The sequence below is a fragment of the Misgurnus anguillicaudatus genome, unplaced genomic scaffold (assembly GCF_027580225.2).
Source record: "Misgurnus anguillicaudatus unplaced genomic scaffold, ASM2758022v2 HiC_scaffold_34, whole genome shotgun sequence".
Classification (NCBI taxonomy): Eukaryota; Metazoa; Chordata; class Actinopteri; order Cypriniformes; family Cobitidae; genus Misgurnus; species Misgurnus anguillicaudatus.
In genome coordinates, this window is record NW_027395284.1 from 104,572 (window position 1) to 128,831 (window position 24,260).

At 38.5% G+C, this 24,260-nt stretch overlaps 1 protein-coding gene across 1 annotated transcript; it reads right to left on the reverse strand.

The window, feature by feature from the left end:
* Positions 1-514: 514 nt before the first annotated feature.
* LOC141363350 (serine/threonine-protein kinase Nek7-like) lies at positions 515-23,301 on the reverse strand. The gene is made up of 3 exons (XM_073865993.1): positions 23,152-23,301; positions 9,025-9,138; positions 515-2,681 (listed from the first exon to the last, which is right to left on the reverse strand). Exons 1-3 carry the CDS (start codon positions 23,227-23,229, stop codon positions 2,571-2,573), a joined length of 303 nt encoding a protein of 100 aa, XP_073722094.1. The 5' UTR covers positions 23,230-23,301; the 3' UTR covers positions 515-2,570.
* Between the last annotated feature and the right edge of the window lie 959 nt (positions 23,302-24,260).

A 24,260-nucleotide genomic window follows, 5' to 3' on the forward strand; every position in this document is an offset into this window, starting at 1 on the left:
AATAAACACACTAACAAATAGGAGTGGGCGGGGCTTTAGGGAATTGATTGGCATGTGCTAATAGAAAGATGTACAACCTGTATGTCTTTATTATGTAGAAGAGCCTGGTTACCTTACGCCTTATATATAAAGTATATAATGAAAGTGAATGACGAATGGGGTCCTAAGTGGTCTATATATCACATCATATATTGTTTAAGTTGGGTCTCCTCGATGTATCAGTCGATCTATTAAAACTGTAAGAATGATTTGGAATGTAAGACAAAAGACAAATCAAAATATAAAAACACTTTAATAATCATTTTTGTTTTCATTTTAGTAACTGACAGACTCGGTCCCCATTCACTTTCATTACTATATTTTAAAGCCTTACGAGTTAGTAAAAGATGACAGAATTAACATTTTCGAGTCAAAGGTCACTTAAAAACATACTTATGTTATGTTCATTTTATCACAAAATGGTGCAAAAAAAGTATATACAAACAATTTAAAACATCAAAAAGACCAGAGTGAAAAAGGTTAACATAGTATTTCTTTAATTTTTTTCATTTCAATTAGCATGTAAAGTATGAATGTGCATCTTGAATGTTAAACATCGGTCAAAAAAAACAAATAAATAAAAGTTGCCTTTCCTTCACCATCCAAATGATACGGGTGAAAGCAGAGAACGAATAGTCTGGTAGACAGTCAGTGTCCGATTCGTGTGCCGTACAATCCTCAAAACAACCATATTAGAGGCACACGCAGAACGATCTTCATCGCCACGACTTAAACAAATGATCCTTAAGTACTCTCACATACTATTGTCTTTCCGGCAACAAGCATAATCTGTTATCGTGGTAACAAAACGTTATGCATGTGATTATTGCAAAATACAATAAAAAAAAAGTAAACACTAATGCTCTCGACTAAAGTTTTAAAACAAATACCATTTTATATTTGGTACATCACAGCAAATCATACTGCATGATCAAAAGGTGCCGCATAATAGCTGCTGTCTGTATAGTATAACTTCATACGCTTGTGTAACCTATATTAGACCGAGTCTGCCGACGATCACAAGCCGTACAAGAGCACACAGATTACAGTCTGGAAGAGGTCAAAATGTTTTCAAAAAGTGAACAGAGCAGAATTGTACAAGGCCAAGAAGACATACATTGCATTGCGTTCATGTGATCGCTGTTTGTAAACGTACAGGTATTGCGACGACACTTGTAAACCCATTGAATTATGTAGTTGGAGAAACACTTTCGTATTTCGTAAAATCAAACTATTTGGTTTACAAGATGAAAGGCTTTCCTTTTGTGCAGAAAAACAAGGCACTCTCGAAAATCTGAAGGCACGGAGGATATGTGAATATTTATAAGTTTCTGCATTGTATGCAAGACCTTTGCATTAATCATTTATTGAAGTTCAAGTAGCAGCCACCGAGGTGCTGACGTGGGAAGAATTCGCCGGATGCATTGTGATGATATACGTATTGAATATGCACTGTATTATTTTACTAGTCGTGATAAACGGTAGTATCAATTCTTTATAGTGCACTTATTTGATAGATTATGTACAAAAAGTACAAATCAATGGAGTGAGAAGTAAAAAGGTCTGTATTTCATTGGTGTTTTTTTTTAAGGAAACAGTCCCAGGATGCATTGCAATAAATATATACATGTGTGAGAGGGGCAGTGGGGGGTAATGCGGCTTTCACATTGGAAGCGGTGTGACGCTTGTGCTCTGCTGGCCAGACCCGTTTATAAGCTCTTCGTCCATTTTCTTTGGACGTCCCGTTTCTATTGGCTGCACGGGTAATCGTCACAGAGCGCAGAGCAAAAGTTAAACTATTTTGAACTTTGACCGCGGCGTGAGTGCAAGCTGCGCACGCTGCGCCCGTGCTTTGCTCGACGCAACAACAAACCGCCCTCGCGCGGCGTAAGCCATTGAAATGAATGAGTTCCATAGCGCAGCGCAACGCGTCCTATGTGAAAGCCGCATAAGATAAACATTAAAACTACTAAATGCACAATCTATGTATCTCCCAACAAGTTTGAATACTTTGAGTAAATGCATATTTTGCAAGTCGACCCAGCAGAACATCTGAAGTCCGCTGAATAGGTTTAGTAGAGATGGACTACTTATTTAGCCCATATAGTTAGTCTTATATAGTTTTACAAAGGGGAATGGTGGGGTGATAAAAACATCTGATTTAATTGTGTGCTAATGTGGTGATAGAAGTTAAAAACAGGAGGTATAACTATCTATATATGCATACCGCAATCTTTGCATTGTACCAACATCTTAAAAATGAAATTTTACAACACTGCTGATTTTCCCCATTCTTCTTGGTCATCTCATGCATTTCATTTACATCTACTGTCCAAATACCTCTGTTAATAATAAATCAAGGGCCTTGTGCTGTATTTACAATATTGTGATGTATACGATGCCTCGCTCGTACTTTAAAGTCAACTTGCGTTATGTTGGAGCGAAACAAGCATATGAAATGACAATTGTGGGAAGGGCTGGGCCGGATGAATGCCTTCGGAATTAGGAGCAAGAAGAAGTGGGTGGCAGACTCAGTTTGCGATGGTCAGGGCGTGCATGTGCTTGGCGATGCCGTATACGTAGGTGATGTCTGGCCTTTTCTCTGGGTCGGGGTTGATGCACATATCTACCAGTTTTCGCAGCTTGGGAGAAGAAAAATAAAAGAGTTAAGATTTCAGGTTTAATTTATTTCACTGGGTAGGGCTGCACAATTAATCTTATAAAAGCAAGTTCTCAGAATGGCTTAGCGCAGATGGTCACGATTTATATAAATATATGGTCTGCATATGTTGCATGCTTCAAAGTGAAGGAGCACTACTGTTTTCTGAAAATACTCGGCTAAGAGTTTTGTGAACTGGGTTCAATAAAATAAAAAAAATGTAGCAAGTTAAAACAACTTGGAAGTTAAAACAACTCTGCAAGTCAATTCAAACTACTACTTTAAATTTTGATTGTTATAAGTTGGCATAACTGATAAAAAAAGTAAAAATTGTTTAACTTAATTTGTAAAGTTAAATTAACACATAATAATTTTAAGAGTTTGGTTCCAATTGTTTAACTTAATTTGTAAAGTTAAATTAACATACAATAATTTTAAGAGTTTGGTTCCAAAACACGATAAACGCCATTTATTTATTAGTCATCACCACCAAAATCAGAATTGTGTCAGGTCAGTAATAAAAAGTAAATTCTTAATTTTACGCAAAATCCGATATCTGCCGTGTCATTCTGTCATCATTTCTCACTTTTTTCCCAAAACGCGATAAACGCCACATCTCCGTTTATGCAGAATGCAATAAATCCGCTTAACCAATCACAGCGCACCATTCCACACACTGTAAACAACAATGGTGGCACGTTGAATACACACAAAAACCTAGTTTTGCTCATCTACTTTGTACTTCGTGATCAACAAAGAAACAAAACTTTCCATTATTTACTCGAAGTCAACGAAAATCGAACAGGACCAAAACATTTTACAGCTGATCGCTGTCAAAAAAGTTCAGCGACGACGTCTTACGGATGACAGCAGCAATAACAGTGTTCTTAATATGACAAAGTAAGGGTTTTGATACCGATAACAGTATCGGTATCGGGCCCGATACCAAGCTCATGTACTGATTCCTCACGTGACGTACTTTATGACAAATTTGATTGTCTTGTCTGTGATTTCTTTAGCACTTTGACAGCTTTGTGTCCTTGGTTTTGCCCTTTGGAGGTTATTGGACACTGTGAAATTGAAAATTTGTGATGATAAGCACATAAGAATGATTTGTTTTAATAATATGAGTTGAAGTGGTTAAAAATAAAGATGCTGATATGTTCATTAGTCTAAGTGTGTTGTTGTTGTTAGAAAACTGCCACATGAAAAAAACAGTACAACAAGCATCGGTATCGGCGAGTACCAGGGAAAAATATCGGTACTCGTACTCAATCCTAAAACGAGTGGTATCGGTGCATCCCTAGTTTTGATTATTTTTTTACAATTACAATTTTTTTATCAGTGTATACCACTAGTCAACTAAATGACACATTTATATATTGATTTAATGGATTTATAGTATTTTGGGAAAAAAAACTTGTTATGGATTTATTGCACTTTGCGGAAAAAATAATCCGTTTTTATAATAAATCTTTGAAAATCAAATTATGGATTAAAATTTTTTATGTTATTATAACCCAAAGATGCTATGTGAAAGTTTGCAACAGAAAATTGTGTTTTTCATCTTGTCACTTTCTTGGTATAGAAAACACGTTTTTACCCAAATTAGTCAAAATAGATTTATTGCGTTTTTGAACCAAACTCTTCATATATTATTTGACATTTTTTTACAGTGTGGTTGCATTAAAATTTAATTAAAGAAGTTAATTTGACTTAAAAATATTAGCTGACAACAATTTAAAAAAAAATTTTTTTAGGTAACTAATATTTTAAAGTTGAATTTACTCAAATTTTTAAGGCAACCAGGTAACTTACTTTTTAAGATGAACAAAAAAAATATTTTTTTTACAGTGCATTTACAGAATGTCACCCAATTTGTATGAATATTTGAATTTTGTAATCATGATTAAAAAAGGAAAATTATTTTTGGCCAAATAAAGTCTTGACAGTCTTGAATAAGAGTCATTCTTTTAATTGTTTTTAATTTTATTAAAGTTGATGTAGTCTAAATAAAGAGTTTGCTTATAAAACACAATAACTTAAATTTTCAAAAATCACATTTTTTGATTAATAACAATCAAAATGCAGCTAAGTAGCACAATTAAACAATAAAAACGTGATAACATAAAATTAAACATGTTTTGAGGTTTTGGAACCAAACTCTTCAAATAATTCTAATATGATCACCCGAATCTCTTTTCTTTCTGGCATCACAATATGAATCAAACATGGAAACAAAAGACATCACTTACTTATTTGTCATTTTTACATATGCTGTTAAACATGAAAGCAGTTTCAGCATAATTGCATTTTTCTTGTTTTTTGCTTTTATCATATATCCCACATATCAAAATTTTTGGCAAAATAATCAAAAGTGATTTGTTTTAGGCCCAATTGTGCAGCCCTGCTAGGTTAAATAAGACGAACAAGTTGACTGACAAAGTAAAATGGCAAGCGTCTCAGAACTCATCGTGCGGAGAGTTTCTTCCAACAGCCGAGGGATAAGCTGGAAGCAATGTATCTTCCAGCAAGATGCCCTCTGGCCCTGCGAATGTTTGTTAATTCTCGGCAACAAACATTCGACATGCAGAAAAAGGAAAACAAGCACACACAAGCGCAGTCCCCTTAAGTCGCACCGGAGCAGGAGCAGGATTGAGAGGGGTGCAGCTACACTTAGAAACAAACCCAGCCCAGACAACCAGAAGCATCATTAAGGAAAAAGCGGAAGGAAAGAAGATGCCCCCGTGTCGGATCGCCATGGCAACCGCCTCTCTCTTGCCGGGCCCTGGCTGCTGTTGCATGGCGCGGCGTCTCCTAATCAGCCCGGCATGTGAAATGCAAATGCAGGCATAGTCTGAGAATTAGTGAAGAAGAAATGAGGGGTGGTGGTGGTGGTGGTGTTGGAGGGAGGGGGCGGGGTTAGAAATAATGCAGATATGTAAAATATTCATGCTCTTGTGAGAGAGAAATGCGGTCGCGTTTTTGAAAGGGGGCTGCCTGTCAGGTGAGATGCAAGGAGACGGTAAATGACACTCCAAAGATGAACGGCTGACAGTTTTTTCCCTTTCGCCTTCAGGTGCATTGTTTACACGCAGACAGGGAGGGAGGCAGGTCGGTGGGAAGCTCAAGGAACTAGTGAATGGAGGATGAGTTGTGCTGGGCTTGTAAATAATAATAATAATGGCAGCTTTGGTTGGATCTTGCCGGATCTATCGGATGATTTCAGAGGGTCCTCCTCTAGCTGACATCAGAGTGATGGGACGTTACGGAAACAGACGGCCTTTAGTTGCCGTGGTGAAAATTCACATGCTGGTTATTGCTGGTCTGGATGATGGACTGGTATAGCTGTGCTACATGTGTTGGGGAGTTACTAACTAACAGCATGTTATGTTACAGTATTTTTGTGCTTATTGAAATATTATATTTACATTATTTTATAACTTTACATATGGAAGTAGCAATTGCCTTATTATCCCAGTAGTAACATATATCGGCTTTTGAAATTAAAAAGGTAGAGCTGGACTTTTTAGAGAATTTATTAGATTGTTGGAAGTACGCATGGGCCGGTATGAGATTTTGGCGGTATGATAACCTTAAGCAAAAATACCACGGTTTCACGGTGTTGCAGTATTGCACTAAAATGTGTTATTTTCAAATGTCTGCATATACAAACTATTTTTCAACTGGAAAAAAATACATTTTATTTTTTAAGCAACATACAGCATGTATGCCAGGCAAAAATAAGTCCTTAAATTATAATATTCTTTCAAAAAACTATAAAAATTAAAATGTATTAATATTAATAATATTAAATGTAAAAACATCAACTTAATTATTTAACTTAAAGGCGGAGTCCACGATGTTTGAAAAACGGTTTGGAAAAGACGACGGGCCGACTACCAAAACACACTAATAGCCAATCAAATCAAATCAAATGCCGGGTTGCGTATGTGTGGGGTGGGTCTATCAACAGAAGGTCCAGATTCTATTGGGGTAGGGGCGTGTTTGTTTAGGTGATTTCAAATATCAACATTGGCTTTCAAACATCATGGACTCCGCCTTTAATTTTGTGTAAACACAGCTTATACCTTGAAAACGGTATCACATAAAATTTTAGTGGTTTTGACACCTTGACTCTTTAAAGGTGCAGTGTGTAATTTTTATCAGGATCTCTTGACAGAAATGCAAAATAATATACAAAACTATATTATCTGGGGTGTATAAAGACCTTTCATAATGAACCGTTATGTGTTTATTACCTTAGAATGAGATGTTTTTATCTACATACATAGAGGGTCCCCTTACATGGAAGTCGCCATTTTGTGCTGCCATTTTTCTACAGACCCCTTAATGAACTATTATTTACCAAGTTGTCTCCGACGATGACATGTTTGTCCGGTGGCAGCTACCGTAGCTTCTCTAAAAGCAAAGGGTGAGCTGTGAACTAAGCCGTTGGTTGCAATTCGCAACCTTACCACTAGATGCAGCTAAACTTTACACACTGCACCTTTAAAACCGCGGTATACCTTGACACCGGTAACCGGCCCAATGCCTAGGTTGGAAGTTGCGTTATGTTGCTATTTTCTAATCGCTGCGATCTTTTGCAAAAAGCAGTAAAGAGAGTAAGAAGAGATCGTTTCGAGAAGATGAGGAGATTTGCGTTTTTGATTTAAGATTATGAGGACACATAAATTAAAAAAATAATATTGAAGCTCACAGATAAGTCATTTGTAAAAAAAATATTCAATTTTTTTTTTTTTCAATTTCATTGTGACTTTAATAGCTTTAATGTAGTTACAACTTTGATTTGTAAGATGTAGTGTAGCTAAAGCCGGTTACACACCACAAGATAATCGGGCTGAAATTGTACCCCTTACGACAATCAAAGGTAAAGTCCCGATCGTCTTCATAGTTGCACTGATTATCTAATCAGATTTTCCTGTGGTGCACGGTGCGTTAAGAGCGTCTGGATCTGTTAGGAAGCACATCAGGGTCGTTAGGATCGCAAATCAGAAATCTTGTTGTGTAGGGTAAACCCCGAGGACTAACGTACACACACGCTGTAGATTATCACGTAAAACGAAACGAAACCCAATCAGAAAGCGAGCTTATAAAAGAAACCATAACAACTACATGGCACAGCAGGCACAGTCCAAAGGGAGATGGCCATTGGAAATGTAAAAAAGCAGTCTATTGTATTAATGCCATCTCTTTATGCCCATTGTTCGCCATGTTTGTTTACTGTAAAGTCGCGTTTAGCCGAGAGAGAAATCGCGAGATCTCCTGTGTTCTTAGCTGAAGGGGGTCGCACACCAAACGTGAAGCGCCGTGCCACGTCACGTCTAGGACAACTCGAAGGTATCGTACACATTAAATAGCGCGAGCTTAGTCAGATAGCGTCTACTTCAAAATTCAAAATATACGTTAGCAGCCAATGTTAATCGCTAATGATTTGAGACAAATATGATGTTATTTAATGTTAAACTATGTGAGTGGCGCGACAAAGATTTGAGCAGCGTCCTGAGCCATAGCGGACAGCTGCCAGCAGGCGCCGCCGGTGTGCGTAACCTCATAGAAAATAATGTATTCTGTTTTTAGATTCATGGTGTCCGGTGTGCGACACCCTTGAGACTCCCGTTGTTTGTGAAGTTATTCAGATGGCGCATGGTGTGCTGTCAAACAAACTTGTCAAATCGTCGATTTTTTTATCATGTTTGTGGTCTCACACATTTTGAAAATCTAATCATATTTAAAATATCTTTTGCTTAACTAAAGAGCAGCTTTATTGTAGTTTAACTGCAACTTTGACGTGTCCCGAACACTGTTGTCCACCATCAACCAGCCAGCCAAGAAGGTTTTGCTGGTTAAAGAGTTTAAGAAGCCTGGTGAGGACATGCAACTAGCAGGAATTCACCCAAAAAGAAAATTCTGTCCCCTTTCTTGTCATTCCAAACCATATGTTTCTTATGTTGTTGTTTTTTTGTGACTGTGATGATTTGAAAGAGTGCATGCATAATAGAAACAACTTAAATTTAATACAGTCTGTCGTATGGCATCTATGATTTTGACAGTGTGTGATTATTTTATTGAATGGAAAAGGGCAGCTTTAATGTTTTGCAACTGAACATGTTCAGAGAAAATCATACTGATTTGGAAGAAATAGAAGATAAATGGTAACGGTTACAGAATTTATATTTTTGAGTGAATCAATCTAGTAAAGGACAAAGAGAAGTTTAGTATGCGGGTGTGTGTTTTGCAAGAATGAAACGCTGAAGATGGCGAAGAGTGAGAAAGCTTTTGGAAATCTTGAGTTTGAAACATACCTCTTCAGAGTAATGGTCAGATGGTAGTGGAGGGTAGTCACACTGCTCAATCTTTTTACACAGCGAGTACAGGTTCATTTTGTCCCCGTAGAACGGACTCTGCAAGGCAGCCATCTACGTGTGAAGAAAAGAAATGTGAGAGGCACTTTAGAAATGGATCTTGTTATCTTAAAAATAGGTAGAATTGGAAAGGTTATGCTGGTTTAGAAATTGTATTCGTTTCTCTCATGAAAACGGTTTAAAAGTTATGTCTTTAATTCTAACACACAATGATTTGCATTAACAATGTACACAATGACTTTCAATCGAGGTCAGAAACAGCATTTTACAACTGTAAGAGAATTCAAACACCCCTAATAAGCAATAAAATAGAAATGAGCACTGCCGTTTTGAAGGGTTTTTTTTAAGTTATTTTTAAATTGATGGGGCATCTTAAATGCATGATGCTCATTGTGGGAGTCGCACAGTAACAGTAAACAGCATATGTGTGACACACGTGTACATCTGTACAAAAAAGCTTTATTGTACAATCAGCTCCAGACGAAGATGCTTCAGTCCCCCTTGTAGTCAATAATTGTATTAGTTAAATGGCACCTACTTCATTGCTAAAACACAACGTTTTTTGTGTATTTGGTATAATACAATGTGTTTGCATGGTTCAAAATTATTTTTCACATACCGTACATTTTTGTACCTCCAGATATACTGTCTTCCTGAAACGCATGGATTTATACAAAACTCATCGATTTGAAAAGCTCTGTGTCCCTGATTGGCCAGCTAATCTGTATGTTGTGATTGGCCTGAATGTCAGCCAGAAATGTGGCACTCCTTACCATGTTTGAAAGATTCGCGCACAATGCAATGCTAACTGGAGTTAACTTAGGGGAGGTGTAAATGCCCTCCGAAACCTTTTCGAGACGGATTTAAATCCGATCGCTCAAACCACATCAGGAGGTGGTCTGGGACGCATTTCAGATGAAACTGGACAAGTGTAAATACATCTGGTTGATGAAACTGCATCTTTCAGCGCATAACTCCTCCCAAACGTAAGCACGTCATCCAGAAGTTAGCCGTCAAAAAGGCAAACAAAGACGTCACGCTCGTTGCTTTATGGAGCGACGACAGCGGGTAAAAAAGCTTCCTAGAATCAGTAAGAGTCTAATGACAAACTCAAATGATATTAAACAAAGAAATAAAACTTTAAGATAGAGTTTTGTGAATGCTTTTCCCATCACGGACCTGCATTAAATCACCGCGCTGTCACTCTACTGTAACAACATACAGTAAGGACTGCCTATTGTTGCATAAACGTCATATTAAGTTCTTTAAGGTGGATTAATAAATAGTGTATTTGCATTTTGGGCGGGGGTAAAAGATCGGATTCATATCCGTTTTGCCAAGACGCATTTATTTGGGCAAATGTAAATGGAACAGTTTTAACAAATCAGATAGCAATCCGATCAGAGAAAACACATGAAGTGACCAGGTGTAAAAAGGCTCTTACAGGCTGAGTCCCAAGCGGGGGGAATAATGATAATGTCGATTTTTCTATATCAGCAATCCCCGTACGTAAACTGTTGCCTACAATCCGTGTGTTTGTTGTAGTCCAAGAAAAGAGATTTACGTTCAACTGTGTTGATGTGATTGGTTACGTGTTTGTAAAGGAAAACAAGGTGATTTCAAACCTCGGGAAAAACACAAATTTTATAAATACTCATGAATTTTCATATGGTTTGTGAAACACCACAGTCATATAAACAACAATAGAAACTTCATTTTCACCACAGGGGGACTTTTATTTGCAAAAAAGGCCATTAACTAGAAACAAAAATTGCGCAATATAGCACACACAGGAGGTCGATGGACAAGCAAGCATTCTGCAACTGAAAATATGCTAGATTTGCTAAGACTTGTCAGTGTGTTGATGCTGGAAACCATCTGAAACCATCCATGTCCTCACAATACTTAGTCACATTCACCATCTCAATTAGATTCCTGAATCTGGGCTGATTCACTTGCGACAACAAAAAAATTGGCCACGACAGCAAGTGCAAAGAAAAATGATGGATGTCCTGTCTCAAGAAAGCGAAACAACAAAAAACGAACAACTAAGCTTTAAAAGGGACTATGATGTTTCAGCATTTCAGAGCAACATATCCTCAACGTCACACATTGGGACATTAATCATGGGGGTACATTTATATTTACATTTTTGCATTTGGCAGACACTTTTATACAGAGTGACTTACACACTGGAAAAAATGACTTTCTTGCTTAGTATTTTTGTCTTGTTTTCAGTAAAAATATCTAAAAATTCTTAAATCAAGATGCTTATTCTTGATAAGCAAAACGACCCAAGAAAATAAGTCTAGTTTTTAGACTAAAAATATCAAAATTAAGTGATTTTGTGCACAAAACAAGCAAAACATCTTGAACATTTTTCTTAAACATTAAAATTCAAGAAAAATTCAAGAAAAAATTGCTTACCCCATTGGTAGATTTTTTTGCTTGTTTTATGCACAAAATCACTTAAATTTGATATTTTTGGTCTAAAAACTAGACTTATTTTCTTGGGTCGTTTTGCTCATCAAGAAAAAGCATCTTAATTTAAGGATTTTTAGATATTTTTACTGAAAACAAGACAAAAATACTACGATTTTTTTTTCTTGAAAATCATTTTTTTGCAGTGTAAGGATTTATAAATTTTTTCATCATCAAGTTTGTTCCCTGGGTTCGAATATGAAGATGGATCCAACTGGACACTAAGTCTTCCCATTCAGTCTTGAAAGTGATGCTTTGATAATGTTATAGGATTATGATAAAGCAATATAAAACTGACTTCATATTCATAATCCCTCCATTTGTAAAAATGATGGGAAGCATGTGTGTGTGTGTGACAGTAATGGATGCCATGGACAAGTATGGTTCGGTCAGACTGCTTTTTGTACGTGTATTTTAGCTGCCCTTTCACATACTCACAATGGGGGAAAAATCAAAGCTCAACAATGATGGGAAGTTCTTTGTTTCTTTACCAAAATGATATCTATAGTGTAGTTTCATGGCAACATCTGTCTCTGCAGCGTGCCGTTGCTCTTGCGAAGACTTCCCGGGATAATTGTGACGCACTACCATAGCAAGCCACTTAGCAAAATGCAAATGTAACTGTGGCTTTGATTGTTTATGTCTCATGTACCTGTGGATGGAGGAGGAATGGGCTGTCTGGTTTATATGTGTGTGTGTGTGTGTGTGTGTGTGTGTGTGTGTGTGTGTGTAGGGCCGCAGAGGGGGGTCAGGGGTGGGAGGCATCTGTAGCCAGCAAAGGGTTAAACAAGGACCACCATATTTTCATGCATCTTCTGCTTCTGACATATGAAAAATGTCAACTGTCCTGTTTTTATTTTGGAGTTTTTGCACTATTCATCTGGTTCATTAGTGCCTGGGCGCTCTTGGCCCTGACAGCTGCTCGCCCCGTGCTCCCGGCCCCTGAATTTTTCAGGCTAATTTGATTCGGGGCGCCCAGGCGATGGGCAAGATGATTGACTTGCTCCCTGACCCCCGGAGCCCAGCAGCTCTCCTCATTGGTATTCCAGAGGAGTCCACCCAGCACCACGCTGGCCTGCTGTCTGTCTGCGGGGCTCCGACTACCGGTGCAACGGTGGCAAAAGACACGCGCGTTTACACACTCGCATGCACACACAAAAGAAAAACGCACACACAGACATGGGAGCTCAGGGGGAACATACTTAAACAGAATCTCGACCACAAACACATAAGTGCGCTGACACAGACACCCGTAGCAATCACTTACGCATGCAGCCACAGAAAACGACTAAGTCGTCGTAAACACGTATTGTCGCCCAGACAGGAAGGAAAAACACAGTAGCGCACAGCTATGGCTTGCTACTAGATGTATGTATTGTATGTGTTAGACCAGAAACGTACTCCACACTAGTATACAAACACAGAAGCGAGGGGACATCACACATGTACATGTGACCCTGTCTGTGAAAACCCTAAAGTCATTTTTTGTGATTTACATACAGTATGGAAAAAAGTCTTAGGCCACCATGCCACAATTATATTTGTTGTTTTTGCAATGTTATAGTGATCATATATAATTGTTTCTCGGTCTCTTTAATAGAATACATCCAAAAAATACAGGAAATGTGTATGTAGTATTTAAAACTGTATAAAAATGTAAACTGAAGTTTAAAGTGTTTAGGGTAAACTCCCCTTCCACTTGAGCAATAGCAGGAAACTGCAGGATCTCTTAAACCTAAATAAAATTAACCTCTCGACACGCACTAGCTCGGGTGCGGGATGACGTCAGTTTATTTTTTATGCTGCTAACAATATCTATATAGCCTACTGTCTACAAACATGAATAATATTAACATTACTATACATCGTTTAAAAGGTCTAAATACAAATGCTCTAGCATCATAAATGTAGTATTTTGTTAAAGAAGTCCAGATGACAACATGCAAAATATAAACGGGACTCCTTATCTTTGTGTTGATATAACGATCGCGAATCGAATCCAGTCTGTTTCAGATGTGTGAATAACTCTTTAAAACCGTCTTATAAAATACATCCAATGACCATTTTTGTCCACAAATGCGTATAATCCGTGAAATATAGATATATAGTCCATTGTTTACATCAGATTTCGCATGAACGTCTTGTTATAGAATATAATATACAATCTGAGGATTATGTACGTCGTAACACTATATATGAGATTACATTCGCGTTCAAACCCGCGTTCAAACTTTGTTTTAAAAAGTAGGCGGGAGTATAATACATAATATCCAAACAGCGCTGTAAAATATTGTGATGCCATCTGGCTCGCTTGTTCCTCCAATGACTTCATGAAAAATACTGATAGCCAGAACGTGTAGCCAATTAGATAACGAATCCAACGATCTTTGTGTGACGTTTAATTTCCTGGTGTGGAAACGGAATTTTATACGCTAACATAAGGATAAATAATAATAAGAACGAACGTGTATGCATGTAAACTAAAGGGCTCGTTATAGTCATGCGTAGGTCCTACGGCGTAGCCGCGACGGCGTAGGTTCCGCGTCGGTTTTCATTTATACTTTTGCGTCATCGTGCAAACACGCGCGCAGGCCGCTGGTAGGCAGTAACCACGCGTGTAACCACAGTAGCACCGCGAACGCCAAAGAAGAAGAAGCTTTGCAAGTTAAGCCACAAACGAAGAAGAAACAGCAACTTCTTGTGTATAATTTGAAAAGACCAGCAATGATGGAAGTAAATAAACAGCGACTTTTGTTGCAGTTTGAGTTAAATCACTCCTCAACTTAGCCATTCTTTGTTTTCACCGTCGCAAACGGAAATACCCATGACGCAGTTTTTTTTACCTGATGGGAGAGGTTCTGGTGGACCAATCACAGCGCTTGCGGTCCGCGTAGATCTGACACGCTGTTAAATTTGGCACCTAGAAAAGGCACTAGCCTGCAAGAAGCTCATTTTTGGGCCTATTGACCTCAAACGTAAAACATAACTTCTTCAGACTTGTGGCTTTGGCATCATTGCATTTCTAGGTTTCACACACATATTTATCATTAAGATTTTTAGTATTAAATTAGATGTTATGCAAATTTATTACAATGTATTTCAGCCTCTCTAACTTTTTTAATTTTTATCTTAAATAAATTTTGGTTTGGGCCAGCGTGGGGGTGCTTTTCATAGAGGTTAAATCCTAATTTCTAATTTTAAATAAATTAGTATTTTTACTTCATTCTGCTCAAAAACGCTCAAGATGTGTTTAGTGCCAAGGGAGGTCACACTAAACACAGACGATGCCTAAAGAAAACATTTAGTTTAAAAAAATGTTTTTTTACATATTTCCTGTATTTTCTGTTTGTATCTTAATAAAATAGATAAACAATAATAGATGGACATTAACTCTTTCCCCGCCATTGACGACTTATCTCGTCAATCAAGAGAAAACGCTTCCCCGCCAATGACGAGTATTTCCGTCTTTCCGCAATACCGCTATTATCCACTAGGTGGATAATAACCTTCCGCAACTTTTTAAAACCGGAAGTATTGCCCTATGGCAAGCTGCTCCATGTCCGTGTCTGTTGCGATCTCAATGAAAAGTCCGTCACAAAAATGGAATTATCTTTGCTTTTTGCTCAAAATGTGGTGTTTTTGCAGAAACCTACCCATATTCAAAAGCTGATTATAAAAGAACTACTGAAGGTAGGATAAAACAGTTTTATTTGTTTGAAAGCAGAGGGTCTGTTCTTTCATTTGGTATATTGTATGTTTATATATTTGAAGAAAAACATTTTCTGGAAGGCATTAAAACTTTTGTGAAAATCATGAAAAACGCTGGCGCTGGCTGGCAACTTTTTAAAAAAAATGCTGGCGGTGAAAGAGTTAAAACTTCTAAAACAACAAGTTTGCTGGTGGGCCTAAGACGTTTGCACAGTACTGTATGTAAAAATATAACCTTGATATCTTTAATACTGCCTGAGTAAGCTCATGTCAAAAATTGAAATCAATGTGAACTTTGATGTATCATTAGATTATGAGACTTTAGCCTGGATTTCTCACACAAGGCCACATATGTTCAAATATCCATGTTGGATTATTAATAGCTCACTCTTGGAGTTGTCACTCCACTATGACGGTAGTTGAAAAGCCAAACCTAAAAACGATTCTCTAAGAATGCAATTCATACGCAAGCTTGCGAAGCAAAAACTGTATTCAATCACGTCAGGCCTGAAGGTCTCAATCCGTAGAGAAGAGCTATCTATTAGCGTAATTATTATTGAGCTTTCTTCTTCGTCAAACTCTTTGCATGGTAATTTATAACAGAGGTCCTGCGTAACTCTCAGGAGTCGGGATAGAGGGCGTCTGGTGTTCAAGCGCAAGAGAACCATCATTATTTCATCTCACTCATCTTTCTTGCACTCTTCTTTAATGATATATTAATCAAATGGAGGCGCAGGCAAAAGGAGGGAACACAATTAAATATGAATCCATATTCTAAGCGTGACAACTGGCACACACACATACCCGAGACAAAAACACACACACAGAGAGAGATTCACACAGACAGTGATGATTAAGCTGGGTTTTTCTCTTCAACAACAACAAAAAAGACAAAATCGCCTCTCTGTGAATCGAAACTCCGAAAAGTTTCAGACGCGTGTTATGTTTGTAAATTTGCTGAATGAGTGTGCAGACGCTCCTCGGTTTTATGCATCATTAGCAAAACACGGGCGAGGTAGCTCGTCGGAATGTTAAGAGTCCTTCGGAGACTCCGGCGTTCCCGTACGCAGCGTCTTTAAAGAACATGAGTATTCCGCAGCTGTACACGTCTGGGCCGAATTAATTCACTAAGCTATCAAATTAAAATCTGAGATGCGTAGTGAGAAAACACCAAGGTATACTAGGTAATCTATATTTGAATAAGCGAGTTGAATCAGCTCAAACGTCTGGAAGGATGCTTGCTATTCAGGTGCGGGATGAAAAAACCTGCACAAATTAAATATATAAAAAATCTTATCTCTCACACTGTACACTAAGCATTCTTTTTTCATGACAGAATATCATTTGCGGCACGTATCAAAAATGCAACGCCTTGTGATGCATGCTAATCTGTTTACTTTTAGCTCTCGTGTTAATCTATCACAGAGCCGATTCGCTTCTCATCTCCCAGCGTCGTCGGCTATACTCGAAACACATGGTCGTAAACGGCGACTGTGACTTCACGGTTTTAATTGTAAAACGTTGAGCAGGAAGCCAGGCATCGTGTTTTTGTGATGAAGGCAGATGCAACGGTCTCTGCCTCTTATTTATGCAGACATAAATCCGAAACACCTTCAAGAACGGCTATTAAGAAGGGGTTTAGGAGGACTTCAAAAGGCCAGGCCAGACCAAGAGCACAGAGATCCACCAATATGAACTCTGTCTGTCTTTAATAGAGACTAGAGACATGGCGGAGAGGAAACGGTGAGGACACCGTGAGGGCCATTTGGGTCACCCGAGACGACCCTTTCATTTTCAGCGCCATAAAACTTAACACCAAAACCGACTGTCCTAGCGCGAGATTAGTAGACTAATAGACCTACAAAAAAATCTTCTTAAAGGGACACCACTTTTTTTTAAATGCTCATTTTTAGCTTCCTTGCAGTGTTAATTTTGGCAGCAAATTCTGATTTAGTCTTAATCTTTTGGATAACACACAATTTAGTTTTAGTCTTATTTTAGTCATCTGAAATCTTTTAGTTTTAGTCTTAATCTAGTCTTAAGTTTTTTAGTCATTGGAAGTATCCTCAGTCTGTTATGGAATGGTAAGGTTTGAATATGCAATACAGACACAGATTTAATGGTTGTTGTAAAAAACACGCATTTTATTTTTTTCTTAAAGGAATAGTCTACTCATTTTCAATATTAAAATATGTTATTACCTTAACTAAGAATTGTTGATACATCCCTCTATCATCTGTGTGCGTGCACGTAAGCGCTGGAGCGTGCTGCGACGCTTCGATAGCATTTAGCTTAGCCCCATTCATTCAATTGTACCATTTAGAGATAAAGTTAGAAGTGACCAAACACATCAACGTTTTTCCTATTTAAGACGAGTAGTTATAAAATAAAACGTAGCGCTTTTCTAAGCGGATTTAAAAGAGGAACTATATTTTATGGCGTAATAGCACTTTTGGGAGTACTTCGACTCGGCGCAGTAACACCCTCCCTCTCCCATTATGAGAGTGAGAAGGGGAGCGGACTTTTCAGGCAAGTCAAAGTACTCCCAAAAGTGCTATTACGCCATAAAATATAGTTCCTCTTTTAAATCCGCTTAGAAAAGCGCTACGTTTTATTTTGTACCACCAAACTTGCTCGTATAACTACTCGTCTTAAATAGGAAAAACGTTGATGTGTTTGGTCACTTCTAACTTTATCTCTAAATGGTACCATTGAATGAATGGGGCTAAGCTAAATGCTATCGAAGCGTCGCAGCACACTCCAGCGCTTACGTGCACGCACACAGATGATAGAGGGATGTATCAACAATTCTTAGTTAAGGTAATAACATATTTTAATATTGAAAATGAGTAGACTATTCCTTTAATGTCAAAAACACTGACCCTGGCTTTCTCACAAAAGATAATCTCACATAAAATAAGCATAAGACTCGCTCTACCAAAAAAATATACATGGTCCCAGAAAAAGATATGCATTTTCTTTGAATGACATGCACACACAGACACACGAGAGCACAACAGACAGACACGCACGCACTTTGTCCAGTCATGTAACGGCACAACATCTACTATAATAGTAACTTTACACATTTCATTCAATTTGAGGACACTGAATATTTATACTCAGTATTAATTCAGACAATCCAATGCAATCAATACAGTTCAGACGTGTATTCCTTTAGTTTCTGTTATTCCAAGTTTAGCGAAAACACGGTGGTTTATCTGATAAAATAACCTTAGCGTGTATGCTTACCTTCGCATGTATTTCTGGATGAGTCGTCTTTACAGGCAGTCTTGTTGTAATATTTTAAGCGTGACCAGATTAGACGTTAGCTCTGACATTTTTGTTGTCAATGAGACATGTCTTCAGACCGGGTGTACCTCAAAACGTTAGCGTGTTGCTAACGAGCGAAGTCAACTGACATCAGCCAAAGCTGGGTAACTAAGACTGTAAAACTAAGTATAATGTAAACAACCTGTTGTGAAAACGAACTTTGTCGCGGGTTTTTAAAATGCCTCTGCTGCCTGCATAAATCAACCTACCCTCAACGATTCGCTTTGATTGGATTTCTTCACAACTTGTCCCGCAAAATGAGTAGCTCTGATTGGATCTCTTCTCCATTCGTCCCTCCCTAACATTGTCGTCTTATTTTTATTTGTTGACTAAAGTGTCAGTTATATTTCGTTACAGTCTTCGTCATCATATCTGACTGTTATTTAGTTTTTATTCAGTTTTCGTCTGTGAAAAAGGTTCGTTGACGAATATTTTTCGTCATCGTCTTCATCAACGAAATTAACACTGCTCCCTTGGAGTTAAATATTTGATTTTTACGGTTTTGGAATCCATTCAGCTGTTCTCCGGGTTTGCCGGTACCACTTTTAGCATAGCTTAGCATAATCTATCTGATTAGACCATTAGCATCGCGCTAAAATTACCGAAGCGTTTCGATATTTTTCCTATTTAAAAATCGACTTTTCTGTAGTTACATAGTGTACCAAGACTGACGGAAAATTAAAAGTTGTGATTTTCTAGGCAGATATGGCTAGGAACTATACTCTCATTCTGCCGTAATAATCAAGGACTTTGCTGCCGTAACATGGCTGCAGGATGCGCAATTATATTACGCAGTGCCCGAAAATAGTCCCCTTTGTTACTTTCAATAGCAGGGGACTATCTTCGGCTGCTGCGTAATATCATTACTTACGGCAGCAAAGTCTTTGATTATTATGCCAGAATGAGAGTATAGTTCCTGGCCATATTTGCCTAGAAAAAAATATGAACTTTTAATTGTCCGTCGATCTTAGTACATGATGTAACTACAGAAGAGTCAAAATTTAAATAGTGAAGTGTCCCTGTGTCTGGTAGTTGGAAATTTAATATTGCTTCGTATTCAAATATGTCTACTAGGTGGCAAATTTACTAAACACTACTTCCTGATGCAATTCATTAATATTTATGCATTTGACAGACACTTTTATCCAAAGCTTCCTACAGTATACATTTTATCAGTATGTGTGTTCGAATCCATGACCTTTTGTGCTGCTAATGCAACTCTTGGTAACACTTTATTTTACGGCGTCTTTGTTACACATGTTACATGTAATTATTATAGTAATAACAGTTAATTATGCGTAATTACATGCAACTATTCCTAACCCTAACCCTACAGTAAGTACATGTTGTTGATGATTATTACTTGGTACTTAAATATATAATTACAATGTAACAGTGACGCCTTAAAATAAAGTGTAACCCAACTCTCTATTATTGAGCTATACTAAATATATCGCTATTACCTAGCTATAAAAATGAAAAGTCAGCTAAACGAATTGCAGTGGATGATTGATGTTGTCAAGCCCTGGTAAAGTATTCATAATCACAGATGTCTACTGCATTTTCCTCGACTCGCAGGCTACGAAATTACTAAGAAAGTTTTTAGTGAACAACATTAAACTTACTATAAAATTTCAGTAATTTAAATTTACTTGCTACAGCTCTGCTGAATAACCAAAATCTTACCCAACACGTAAACAAGACCCTCAGTTTAAAACACAACCACACATTTCCTCTACGGTGTAGAGAGCCGTCAATAATGCAGATGGACCACGTTATACAGTGCGGTCTTATTGAGAGATGCACGCGGAGAGCGTGTGTCCCGTCTGCCGCGAGGGCCGTTTGGGATCCAACCCCGTCTCTGGCCTTGTCCCGCACCCCTGCGCTTCATCGCGAGGCGGGCGGCCCCATCAGCTGACCAGATGAGCTCCAACCGAGAGTGTGGGCATCAAACGGAATGGCAGATGCAGATGGAGAAGAATGCACAGGTATTGATGATTTTCAATCGAGGCCCCGTGACCCCCACAACAGATCGACTAAAAGATTCATGCTCTCAGAATAAAGGAATTACATGCACACCTATAGACCTTTCGCGCAAAATAGATCAATGGAGATCAATGCAAGATGTCAAGAGTGTGCGGTGGAGCATTGCAGCTAGCTTTCGACTGTCCGACAACGAAATAAATTATGAAACGTGCAATCTTTATACACACACATATCTATATCTTAAGTCATTAGCTAATTCTGATTTGACTTTGGGAGTAAAGCCAAATTCTGCAATTTAGAGATTTTAATGTGAATTTTAAATAATTTTTGTAATAAATTTAACAGAATTATCTAAGATATGCTGCCACTATTTATTTTATAGCACGTGCCCACCCCTTTGCAAAAAGGATTATGTCAATTCATGACATAAAACATCTCAAATTTAAAATTTAAATTAAACAAAACATATGTAATTATACAATGTAGAGCTATGCAGCAATATTTTTCTGAGGTGTTGAATTTTTGATAAATTAATGTATTTTATACAACTATAGGGCCCCCCAGCATTATTTGGCAACCCCAGAACCACTGCTGTAATATAAATCAACTGTCTCATTTAAAAAGACATCTAAGACGAAGTTGATGCTAAAATGTGGAAAAAAAACCTGAGAACTTCATTAAGTATCCCAAGCTAATAAAGAAAGGTTTCTGAGCAACGAATTTTTCCTCCGGGTTGCAACATCACACCAACCGCCGGCGGGTTTGCCGATTATCAGATCTGTCACTCAAACAGATGTCAATTCATCACCTTCCCAGCCACCCCCCACAGGTCACGTGACCCGCTGGCAGCGAGACAAGATGAAAGTCTTCGTGTACCACAGGGCGACAGCAGAGATCTGTTCGAGGCCGAGGCCGGGCCTGGCTTCGACAGAAGCTTAAGAGATCACAACTGTTCCCCGTTTGCCTTCTCCCCACACTTGGCTGACCCGTGGCCACTGCTAAGCAGGGCGGCCTGATCACACTGATGGGCCTGGTGCATTATGGGAGACTAATTAGTGCCAAGAAACACTGTCTCCAAGCAGCGGTGAACTCAGATGGTTGTTTTTCAGCCCCAGGCACTGTGGGAGGTGTAGCTACTGGTAAGCTGCCCCCCTCGCCAAAAAAAAAGGAAAAAACACTCAGGGGGATTCATGGGATAGAACGAGTGCTGGACTAACAATGTGTCTATTTCCGCACAGCGTGAGTGTGAATCTGTGCCTGCACGCGTGTGTGTTTATACACCAGTTTTTGGTAGCAAGCACGTCCCGTGGGTTTAAGCATTGTGTCATTTACAGATTGCTGCGGACGATTCCAGGTGGCCCTCGTTTCGGGTTAAAGCATGAAAATGCTTTCGTTGTTAAGATCGTTGTTACGCAAGAACCTAAAGGTTAAAGGAATAGTCTACTCATTTTCAATATTAAAATATGTTATTACCTTAACTAAGAATTGTTGATACATCCCTCTATCATCTGTGTGCGTGCACGTAAGCGCTGGAGCGCGCTGCGACGCTTCGATAGCATTTAGCTTAGCCCCATTCATTCAATGGTACCACTCAGAGATAAAGTTAGAAGTGACCAAACACATCAACGTTTTTCCTATTTAAGACGAGTAGTTATACGAGCAAGTTTGGTGGTACAAAATAAAACGTAGCGCTTTTCTAAGTGGATTTAAAAGAGGAACTATATTTTATGGCGTAATAGCACTTTTGGGAGTACTTCGACTCGGCGCAGTAACACCCTCCCTCTCCCATTATGAGAGTGAGAAGGGGAGCGGACTTTTCAGGCGAGTCGAAGTACTCCCAAAAGTGCTATTACGCCATAAAATATAGTTCCTCTTTTAAAAGCGCTACGCTTTATTTTGTACCACCAAACTTGCTCGTATAACTACTCGTCTTAAATAGGAAAAACGTTGATGTGTTTGGTCACTTCTAACTTTATCTCTGATTGGTACCATTGAATGAATGGGGCTAAGCTAAATGCTATCGAAGCGTCGCAGCGCGCTCCAGCGCTTACGTGCACGCACACAGATGATAGAGGGATGTATCAACTCTTCTTAGTTAAGGTAATAACATATTTTAATATTGAAAATGAGTAGACTATTCATTTAAGATTACGGGTAACCTAGTAAAGTAAGGGGTTTAGGTGAAAGTAGGACCAAATAAGCAAACTTCATTTTAAATTTAGACTGAGAAACGTTAGGATCGTATTGGATCTAAGTGCACTGTGTCTTCGGGAAGTGTACGTTATTAAAGGCTCATCGAAGCAGTCAGTATCATTTTGGATTGCGAGTAGCGCATGTTATCTAAAACACATGTAAACGTCAAGCGAATTTCCCCGTCGGCTTTGCGACACACTCCAGGTTTCCTATGCAGGAAACATTTACCTCCGACTACAAACCCATGCTGTAATTTTCACGACGGGCTGCGTGGTTGAAGTCGGGGTGTCTGATTGCGTCTCACAAAAGAAGAGGAACAGTGCTGAAGATTGGGGGGGGGTGATGGGATTGCTTTTTATACTTTACCTCATAGAGCAGGCAGCCTAGCGACCAGATGTCAGATTTGAAGTTATATCCGTTTTCGTGTATCCGCTCGGGAGACATGTAATATGGGGTGCCCACTGGAACACAAAGAGAGACAGGCAGAGAGAGAGAGAGTTAGGCTGTGTCTGATTTACAATGCGAGGAGTTCATCCATGGATGCTTCATTGACAAAGGATTCAGACTGAAGATTTTTAGATGACAAAGAGGAGGTTACTAACAACAGAGAGATACACATGAACTCAATGATGCGTGCCTGTGGTAAGGGTCAAAACACATACTAACCATTTATATATTGATGGTCAAGTGCACAATCGAAAAACGCGTACCTTAAACAGTGGACCACTGACAGATCTGAAATAACACCAGTTTTAGAAATAGGAATGCACAGATATATCTGCCCATAATCAGTATCAGCATTTTCCCCACTATCCGATATCAGCCGATTATTCAAATGGCTATATTCTGGAAATTAAAAGGGGCGTAAAATGCATCAGAACTCATACAGTGTGATTATTTTTAATTGGGTGACAATGACAACAGTATTGCAATTCGTACGCTCCACATTTCTAGGATTTCACGACATCATAATTTGAAACAAGGAGTGAAAAGCAAAACTATCGTAGAGGTAGATGTCATTCTAGGTAATCAAATATCAGTACTGGCACAGAAAATTGTATCGGTGCATCTCTAGTTAGAATTGACCATCATAAAGAGTTTGATGATTCTAAATATTCTGCACATATTCTGAATATGTTTAATTTACATCTCTTTTAAAGGCGGGGTGCATGATTTTCAGTCGGGCCGAGTACCAAAACACACTTGTAGCCAATCAACAGTAAAGGGCGATTTATAGTCATGCGTAGGTTCTACGGCGTAGGCTATCCGTAGCCTGTGCGTAGCCTGACGCGCACCTCGCAAAATTTTTAACATCGCGTCAGTTCTACGCGGACCGCAAGCGCTGTGATTGGTCCACCAGAAACCCTCCCGTCAGGTAAAAAAAAACTGCGTCATAGGTATTTCCGTTTGTGACGGTGAAAACAAAGATAAACCAAGTTAAGGAGTGATTTAACTCAAACTGCATCAAAAGTCGC

Excerpts from the sequence above, each read along its gene's own strand:
- LOC141363350 (XM_073865993.1), bottom strand. The coding sequence starts at position 23,229 with ATGTCTCCCGAGCGGATACACGAAAACGGATATAACTTCAAATCTGAC. Across the intron at positions 9,139-23,151 it reads TAGGCTGCCTGCTCTATGAG|ATGGCTGCCTTGCAGAGTCC; the intron begins GTAAAGTATAAA and ends CTTCACACGTAG. Across the intron at positions 2,682-9,024 it reads CTGACCATTACTCTGAAGAG|CTGCGAAAACTGGTAGATAT; the intron begins GTATGTTTCAAA and ends TCTTCTCCCAAG.